Source organism: Oscarella lobularis, chromosome 15 (assembly GCF_947507565.1).
Source record: "Oscarella lobularis chromosome 15, ooOscLobu1.1, whole genome shotgun sequence".
NCBI classification, from domain to species: domain Eukaryota; kingdom Metazoa; phylum Porifera; class Homoscleromorpha; order Homosclerophorida; family Oscarellidae; genus Oscarella; species Oscarella lobularis.
Genome location: NC_089189.1, coordinates 572,263 through 581,938, shown reverse-complemented (window position 1 = coordinate 581,938; position 9,676 = coordinate 572,263). Strand labels below are relative to the sequence as shown.

The following is a 9,676-nucleotide window of genomic DNA, read 5'->3' as shown; positions in this document are numbered from 1 at the left end:
CGCCTACATCTGACGTCAGGAGCGTGTAAAATTCGGATTTCTCGTTGGGAACCGAACCTCATTTTACATTCATTGAAAATTGAAATTGAACTCATTGGAGTGAGTCTCGGTATCAACTTAGTAATTAAATTGGGCCTTTTTATACTTTTGCGCTTCTAATCAAAATGTGCATCACGAGACGTCTCGTGCGTTTGGCCATTCGTACCATAGTTACAAGGGATACGCTCATGTCGTATCGACTCGCTTTGCTCGCTCTTTGCTGCCTTGCCAATGCGTCAAGCGCGCTGAAATGTTACAATTGTCAAGACACGACTCCAGGCGCTTGCCTCGCCAACGGCTTTGTGCCGGACAATTCTCATGAAGAGACATGTACCCCTGCCCAAGTGTACTGCCTGACCATTCTAAACGGATTGAGACGGTGCGCCGAGACGTGTGTAAGTGTAGGAGCCACCAAATGCTGCACGCAAGACTTCTGCAACGGAAATTTCAGCGACATCGTTACCTCGACCGTACCGCCTCCGCCTCCGACGACCCCGCCGCCTCCGACGACCCTGTCGCCTACGACAGAGAAAATAACTACGACAGAGGCAGCGACACCGACTCAGTCTAACCCCAACACAACAGAGACATCGTCGCCGTCTCCAGCACCGGACTACCTCTGCTACAGCTGCGTGAGTACACCGACTCAAACTCTCCTCGATTGCGACACGGTGGGAACGACGACGACAACGACGAATTGCTCGGCGACGAGCTACTGTCGGCACGTGGCGACAGACACGGCCGGCATAGTGACGAACATTCGCGAGTGCGTTGAAAATTGCGCGGTAGGCGCTCGCACCTGCACGGGTGCCGGTTCCACGGAGACGTGCACGGAAACGACGTGCTGTCAGGAGAATTTGTGCAACGGAGCGACGGCAAATCTGTGGAGCGCAACGAGTCTAGGAGTCGTTATCATATTGAACTTGCTCTTTCGTACCTTTTAGATGTTGGCGAGATGTTTTTTTCCCCCTTTTTCGATGTTTGCTCTCAATAAAATCCTATTGGCATACATGCTTCAGCGACAACAGTGAACATACATACACACAGGCACACAAAGGTCCATCCAGTCCAGAGCAGAACCCAGCTGCTACGGTATCAGACTTTGCAGACGTAACTTTCGATGAGTTCCATATCCAGCAACAACGTCTCGAGAACTTTCACCGCCTTGTCCAAGCTCAGCGAGCAGAAGTCTCCCAGCGCCTGTAAAACAATTGATTCGTTCACTTGGAGACTAAGAGTCGCCTTACGCGACGAAGATGACGATTGGCTCGTATGACGTCTCTTCTCGCGATGGAATTGTTTGGGATCGTTGGGAGAGAGGCGAGGCGTCGTACGGCGTCGGTAACGTTGAAGTGTTTCGCGGCGAATTTTTTGCAAAGAATCTCGTCGATGACGTGGACATCTTGATAGTTGAGTCGACGATTCACCGTATCAAAGAACGTTAAAACACCTCGAAAAATAATTCAAATTTTGGATTTATAATCATTTGGCTTTTTCTCACTGCTTTTCACCGATTTCAATTCTGTTTTGGCACTGCTGAAGACTCCGTCTATCATCACGAGCCCACTTACGAATCGACTCTTCGCCGCCTTCAAATGATCGCGTTTCCTCGCCCAACGGGAGAAGAGATCTTCAACCGTATCAAAAAGCCGTTCCGCGACGATTTTCTGCTTTCGAATAGCCGAACAATTAGCTAAACCGCGACCTACAGAACCTTCGCAATAGCAAAAAAAAGTCCAACGAGAATAAATTCCAATTTACCAAAATCCTGAATACTTTTGAAACCCTCCACTTCAGCGGAAACGTCAAAACGAAGGATCTCTTCCCTTATTGGTTCCGCCGGCATCGTCGCGACTTGACGACGCCGTCGCTTTCGCCCCTTCAACGACGACAGGACGTCGCTCGCCAAATTCGACGCCAACTTAGCGACGTCCTTCAAATTCAACTCGAACCCGAACTTCTTAAAGTTCGTATTGAAAAACTTCGCTTCGATGGTACCCGCGAAGCTTCCGCCCGACGCGACGCTGATTTCGACGTCGAACGTGATTTCGCGAATGCGTATGATGCCAGAAAGTCCCAGCGAGACGATTTTCGTCGCCGCCGCAGCGCCGAGTTCGTACGTTTTTTGGACTGCACTTAGCGTTGCTTTCAGCCCAGTCAACGTCGCCTTGGCTGCCTTTAGGGCGGCCTCGGCGACGGTAAGAGTTTCCTTGGTCGCGGAAACGGCCGCTTTGGCGACGTTAAGGGCCGTGTTTGCGGCGGTGCGAGTGGCCGAGCAGACTTTGTTCGCCGCGATGCAAGTGGGGTCCGTGATTTTTTTGCAACAGTTGTTCCAATCAAATACGTAGTAGGTGATTTTCTTGCCCCAAACCTTCTTTGTCTTCTTCTTCTTTTCCAGGCAGCCGATGCAGACTAAAGAAGAGAACTGTCTGAACTAGGAACTCAAAGTGAACCAATCTATCTGAAGGTTTGGGTAAAGGACTTCTATAGTCGTGAATTGGGCGAAGGGTCCCCCTTTGGGGGAACAAAGCTTCGTTTGACCGCCACGAGCTCAAAAACGCGTTTTTTCGCGTAGAGAACTTTAAAAAAAGATCAAAAAACATCGACACTTGACACAAACCCCACGGAAGACGGTGCTATGGAGGTTTATCCCGGTGACAGAGGTGCCCAGGAGCTGGGAGAGAGATGCGAGAACTAGGAAGGCGTGCAATGTTACACCCTTGTCAAGTTAGTATATTATCGGTAAACATAAATGAAGGGGTGGGTTAGACAGAACGGGTAAGGGCAGACTATTACGACCAACGAAAATGTAAAAGAGGGAAGGGGTATGTGTGAGACGAAGTTAGATGCAGTTAGTGAAGGTCACTGCCAAAGCACCGAATATCGGTGTTGGCGGGAAGTGACGAGGCGCGGGTCGCCGAGCATGGAAAGATGGCCTTGTCATGAATGAGGCGACCACCGGGCCATAGTGCCTCAAGCCTTGGGGAGTGTTGCCAATCTCCCTTCTATCCTAGCCACGAGCTCTGCTCTGCTCCATCTGATAAGTACTTGTAAACGCTGGGTATATATACTCATACGCGACTAGGACCCTACGACTGCAGCTATTCACAATCAAAAAAGTGCTTTGTTTGAACCGAAACCTTTTCCAATCGGCCGCAAATGCAATTCTGACGACAAACACGAACGACATTTTGTTCGAAATCAATTCGAAACGCGAAAAACGACAGCGGAATGTGTGCTACGTACGTCAGGCACGCCCTGTCACGCGACATTGAGCAACGCATGACGTCAATCATCGCATTGCTACGAAATGCCCTAATACACGAAGTAGAAGCGATGAATCGGTCGCGAAATGCATTGTGAGTCTATTCTACAGACATTCAGTCGCTATTTGGACGCGAAAAGCGAACGCATACGCCGTTACGGCAATACGCTTGGTCAGCAAAATCAAGGCGCTACGTCGCTTCTATAACGGGCAAGTCAAACGTGCGCTACACTTGGTACGCAAACAATCAGACGAAAACGCTACGCAGCTCGACTATTAGTAAAGCATTTTAAATACTTTTATAGGTATTGTGTGCCTCTACTGTAGGATCGCCAATAGCGAGACTGTTCTTACCTGAACCGCAATTTTTAATCGAGCAAAGCTTCTTCACGACGTCTTTCGCCTTGTCCAACTTGTCGTTCGCTTTGTCAAACGCTCCCTTCGCGTCGTCGACGTCGTCCTGAGCGTCGTCGACTTTATCCTGGGCCTTGTCGACTTTCGCTTTGGCGGCGTTGATCGCCGCCGTCGCCTTATTAGCGCTCGTCTCGACGGCGGCAATGACGAGAACTTCGATCTCGTCTATCCACTCGGACGAGAGCACGCCGGCGACGCCGAACGTCGCCTCGCGAAGCGAACCCCACGAAGCGCCGACCGTCAACGAATCGGCTCGAAAGCCGAAGAAGGGAACGTCGGTCAAACGAACGCGAAAACCGCCATTCGAAATCTCGAGTTCGGCTTCGTTTTTGATGTGACCGTTGAGAAGATTCACGTATCCCGAAGCGACGACGTCGATTCGGAAGGGAACCAGGGTAAAGCTCGCACTGAGAATCGGTCCGCGACGCTTATCGTTCGCCGAACGATACATCTTCAATAGCCCGTTGGCCAAATTGAGCGGACTCATCGCCACTTCGATTTCCATTCTCGACGGAAAATCGAGCACGATTAGAGCGGATAGCGAAAACCCGAGAATGTTCATTGTTCCATTGAGCTTGAATCCCGCCTCGATGACGACGCCGCCTTCCACCGGCGAGGTGTCCTTATAAGCGAAGGAGACTTCGAGACCGTGCGGAAATCCGCTCTCCGCCAAAACGGACGGCAGATTGCCGCTGGAAACGCCGAACGCGTCGAGAACGCTTCTGATCGTCGCGCGATTGATGCTCCCGTAGAAATAATTATCCGTCGGATTAACGGTATCTATGCCGACGTAGGATTTCGCTTCGAGCTCCTTACCGCTTACAGATCCAATGAGAATCGTTCCACCGATTGAAAACGCCGTTAGCGTCGCCGCTGCCGGCAGAATCGTCGCAGAAAACGTCGCGTCGCCGAAGGCGACGAACTTCGCGCCGAACGGCTCGTCCCATATTCCGATCATCGTCATGGAAACGGTCAATTCGGCGAGATTCGTCTCGAGACGACCGACGAATTTCAGCGGCGGATCGACGAGCTCCAGCGCGCCGACGAGCGCGAACGACGTCTCGGAACCGATTTGGAATTCGAGACCGAGATCGGTGAGCGTGACGCCGTCGCCGAGGGGAACGTTCGCGACGCGCGCGCCCACGGAGACGCTCGACGCCGATTCTATCGTGCTCTCCAGTTCGAATCGCGTCGCCGCGCCTAGAGTTTTGGCGAGAAACGCGCACATTGCGTCGTTGCAACGACTCACGTCGAACGACGCCGATATCATCACGCCTTTTTTAATTTCCATCTGACTGAAATAGTTGCCGGGTAAACGGACGCCGGGCATTGCCGATTTGGATATAATTATCGACGTTTTCATCGATTGATCGAGAATGGATAGAGCGCCTATTTCGACGCCAGTGAGCCTTTCTATTAGGTCGCCAAATTTTGTATTTTCTAGATTGAATCCGACGGCCATTTGGGTAGTGGAGCCTTGTTTGGCGACGACGGCGCTGAGGGTGACCCCGGACCAACCCGCGACGACCGGCTCGCCGAGAAACGATATTTCGTAGTCGTTGGAAACGCCGAGAGGAAACGATAGTTCGGGCGATCGAATTTCGAAGCTATCGAGACCGGAGCTTGCGAGAATTCCGCTCAATTGCGACGGCAAAAACGACGCGGAAAATTTGTGCATGACGTCGCCGATTTCGAGCGCGTCGCCGCTGCCGGCGACGACGAAACCGCCGTCGTCGTCGGGAAGAATGAAAATCGTGAACGTCGACGATCCGACGTCGAGAAACGCTTTCGCGGCGACGTCGACATCGTACGGGCTCACGATTTCGGCTTCGAATTCGACTAGGGGATGGGTGACGGTGACGAGATTCGCGATGAGGACGATTTCGTCGCCGAGACTCAGCGTGACGGCGATCGTCTTGTTGCGGCTGTTGTAGCTGAAACCGACTAGGCCGATGGCGAAAACGTTGGGAAAACCGGGCGGCATTGTAAGCGAACTCGTGTCCACGCCGTCAATAAATAAATCAATAAAATTTCCAAACGTCAACGGGGTGTCTCCGCTGATTCCAACGGCGAGAATTCCACTTCGATCGACGGTTATGTTGATACTAGTCGACTGACCTGGAGAAAGCGCGACGGTCGTGTAGAGAGCAACGCCGTTTGGCAGAGAGTCCGGTTCCAATCCAGGAACGGGATCGACGAGGCATCCGGGAAGCTGATTAATCACCGCCGCCGCCGAATAAATATAAGTTATTTTAGGAACGCTGACACTGCCGAGAATCGGTATCGCCGATATATCGACGATTCCATTGAAAACTGCGGTCGTAATCGATGCCAGGGAAACCGTTTCCAAGGTGACGGCAAAGGCGAATCCCTCGTGACCGAACTCGTCGCGATTGTAGAGCGCCGTCATCGTGGAATCGGTCCACGAGTCGATCGTCGGAGTGCCGGTGAAACAGACTGCGTACGCGTTGCGACCGTAATCGAAAACGCCGGCGAACGTCGTTCGAACCAGCGTAAAGTCGTCCAAACCGACGGCGAATAGCGACGGATTATTCGACGGCGTTTCGTCTATGGCGAGATAGAACGACGCCATGTCGAGACGATCGTCGACGAGCGCGCCGTCGAGCGCGTAATGATCGACGCCATCTTTGGTTACCGTGACGACGACGTTGGACGTTCCAATGTCCCACGTGCCGACGAGTTGGACGGCGCTGATGAGGTGCTGCGACGCCTCGGCGCGACGCGCGACGACGATTTTCGCGCCGACGTCGCCGAATGTCATAAAATCGCCTATTACGTCCATCGCGACGATAGACGATTCGGTGTCCATGGTGATCGTGTTCGCTTCGAAATCGAGACGAATTGCGACGATGCGAAACGTTAGGGGACGCGCGTGGAGAATTTCGACCGAGTCGTCGGCGGGATCGACGTCGAGCGTCGGTATGGCGTGCTCGAGAAAGTTTATCGCCGTGAAACTATCGTCGACTGGCGCGTGGGGGCGGATTGCGAGCTCTTTGCCGCCGTTTTCCACCGTGATGTTGTAGCGAGCGGGATCGAGCTCTAGGGTTCGGAGGTAGGGCGTGCCCAGGAGTTCGGCTGCATTGGCCCACGTTTCGTCGGGAATCCCGCGCGCTGACGCGAGGAGAAGCGTTGCAACGGCGAAAACGATCGTGGCACGGCGCATCGGAGTAGAAGCACCTTTGCACGGCACCGGCTGCACGAAAAGTGTCGTTTTTGCGCCTGGCGGCTGCAATGCAAGGACGATTGCGACGCAACACCATCACGAAGCATCTTCGGAATGATGGACTCCCCGTATCGACTAATGGTTGATCTCCAACGTGCTTCGATTACATAAACAGGGATGCGAGAGCTTACATAAGGATGCGTCAGCCGAGTCTGAGAATTGACACTTGTTGAACAATTGCAAAAGCCGTGACCTACAAGAAAAGAAACCGTGCTATGAGTTCCTCAAAAATTCAAACATACCGAATTGGTTTTCCAACTCCTCAAACACTGGCGTGAAAGATTCTATTCCGAGGTCTACAGCCGGCACCGTTTCTCGTTTTCGTCCAATCCCTAGAGCCGACAAAGCTTTTTTCGCCAAATTGGCAATCATCGTGCCCACGTTCTTGAAATTCAAGCTGAACGAGAACGTCTGGGGCTTCGATCCAAAGAAACCCGCCGTAATCGATCCGCCAAAACGTCCGCCCCTCGCGACACTGATTAGCACGTTAAAACTGATTCTCAGAATGTTCACAATGCCTGTCCCCAACGACACGATCTTCTGCGCAGCGCGAGCTCCGAGCGCGTACGTCTTCTCCGCTGCCGTCAAACGGAATCTTGGCCGCCTGTAGTACGGCATTAGCAACGCCGAGCGAGTGTGACGCAGCGGAAACGACTCCCTTGGCGACGCTCAGAGCGGCGTAGGCGGTAGCGCGAAGGGCTTGGCAAGCTGCGTTACCGGTAGCGCAGATTGGATTGGTGATTTTAGTGCAGCAGTCTTTCCATGTCAAAACGAAGTAGGGTATACTTATTCCCCACACATTCTTTGTCCTGTCCTGCTTCTGCAAACATCCGAGGCACGCTAAAAAAACAATTCCCCACTTAATTATATCTTTGACATTAAATTTTTCACTTACTTTGGCTGCAATGGTCGATAGAGCACAGCGAGTTGACTTTATGCTGCGCGTTTGTCAGACCAGCATTTGCATTTCTGAACGCCGACTTCGCCGAATTTACTTTTCTCTGAGCGGCCGTCACTTTGGCTTTTGCGGCGTTCACTTTCGCCTTTGCACCGTTGATAGCCGATTTCGCCCTGTTAGCGCTCGTTTTTATAGCAGCGATAACAAGGGCTTCGATGTGGCGAGGCCAGTGGAACGAAAGCGATCCGGAGACGCGAAACGCCGCCGTGGCGAGACTCCCGTACGATGCGCCGACGGTCAACGACTCGGCTGCAAGGCCAAAGAACGGCGCCAGTTTCAATTTAAACAGGAGTCGAGTGTTGGTAATTTCGAGTTGAGACTCCACTTTGATTAGACCATAAAAACGCTCAAGTATCCGGAGGCAGAGACGGAGATTTTGAGAGGCGACAAGACAAAAGAAGCCTTTAGAATAGGCCCGTGCGTCGTATCTGTCGCTGAACGGTACATTCGTATGAGACCGCCGGCTAAGTTGAGCGGACTCATCTCGATCGACATACCCATTGCTTTGGCGGGAAGGTCGATGTAGAAGAGAACCGACAAAGTATAACCGAGAATGTTGATTGTGCCGTTGAGTTTGTAGCCGGCCGGAATGACGACACCCGGAACGGGTACGGTTTGCACGAGAGAGAACGAAGACTCGAGACCTTTGGGAAATCCGCTCTGGGCGAGAACGCGCGGCAGATTGACGTTGGAAACGCCAAAAGCAGCAAGAATACTGGCAATCGTCGCGTGATTAACTTTGCCGTAAAAGTAGTTCGTCAGCGGATTGGCGAAATTAAAGCCGCCGTATGCCTTCAATACAAGCTCCTTTCCGGGATTTGTACCGATATAAATTGTCCCGCCTAAAGATAGAGCCTGCAACGTTCCCGACTCCGGAATAATGGTCGCTCCAGCATGGGCATTGCCAAACGAAAGAAATTTCAAACCGAACGCGTTGTGCCACATGCGGACATTGTCATGGAAACGACGAGTTGCCCAAAGGGAGTCACCTTGAGGCTGCCGGAGAATTGCAGTGGAGGATCGGTTAGCGTGAGTCTACAAATGAGTCCAGCAGATGTCACTATTCCGAGTTGATACTGGAGTGCGACTTGGTTGAGCATGGCGCCAGGTCCAATCGCGAAGTTGGCGAGTCCCGCTGTCAGAGTAAAACCGCCCGTCAATTTCATCGTATTCACCGAAATAGTGGCCGAGATGGCGATCTTCGCTCCGGGCCGATAACCTTGCTGAGAAAAACGCACAGCGGATCGCCGCAGCGCGTGAGATACAACGACGCCGAAACGGTGATCCCAGTCGATATTTGAGCTACACTGAACGACGTTCCCGGTACGAGCAAGCCGGGCATGGACGATTTTGATATGAGAAGTGAAACCTTCAAGTTTCGATTGACCATCTTGAGTGAGCCGACTCCGATGCCAGTGACGTCTTTTAGTAGGACGCCAAAGTTTACGCTGACGATGCTGTAGCCCACGGCCATTCGGCTTCCACCAGATGCCGTCTTGGAAACGACGGCGCTGAATGACGTGTCGAGCCAATTAGATACGCGCAGATTCTCGAAAAAGTCGATTTCGTAGTCGCTACTCGATCCGCCTAGCTTGAAGGAGAATCCTGGCGAGTTAATAAGCGCTGTCATGAGTTTCGATTTGGCGGCGAGGTTGCTGAGTCCGTCTGGCAAAAATGAGGCTGAAAATTGCGATGTAATGTCGCCGACTTTCAGTGTCGAGTCTCCTCTTCCGATGACGACGTAGTTGCCGTTATC

General features: G+C 52.3%; 1 protein-coding gene across 3 annotated transcripts; it reads right to left on the bottom strand.

Moving 5' to 3' along the window:
• Window positions 1–90: 90 nt before the first annotated feature.
• On the bottom strand, window positions 91–9,090 carry LOC136195976 (uncharacterized). Of its 3 annotated transcripts, XR_010672041.1 has the most exons (9): window positions 7,858–9,090; window positions 7,205–7,802; window positions 7,094–7,155; window positions 3,659–7,037; window positions 1,801–2,451; window positions 1,541–1,744; window positions 1,287–1,489; window positions 977–1,239; window positions 91–920 (listed from the first exon to the last, which is right to left on the bottom strand). XR_010672041.1 is itself a non-coding variant. In XM_065985465.1 (7 exons), the coding sequence occupies exons 3-7, from the start codon at window positions 6,900–6,902 to the stop codon at window positions 1,135–1,137; spliced, it is 4,407 nt and encodes a 1,468-aa protein (XP_065841537.1). In that variant the 5' UTR covers window positions 6,903–7,155; window positions 7,205–7,802; window positions 7,858–9,090; the 3' UTR covers window positions 970–1,134. The 3 variants fall into 3 exon arrangements, 1 of the variants encoding a protein (XP_065841537.1); XR_010672040.1 differs by having other exon boundaries at window positions 3,659–7,155; XM_065985465.1 differs by lacking the exon at window positions 91–920 and having other exon boundaries at window positions 970–1,239; window positions 3,659–7,155.
• Window positions 9,091–9,676: the final 586 nt, after the last annotated feature.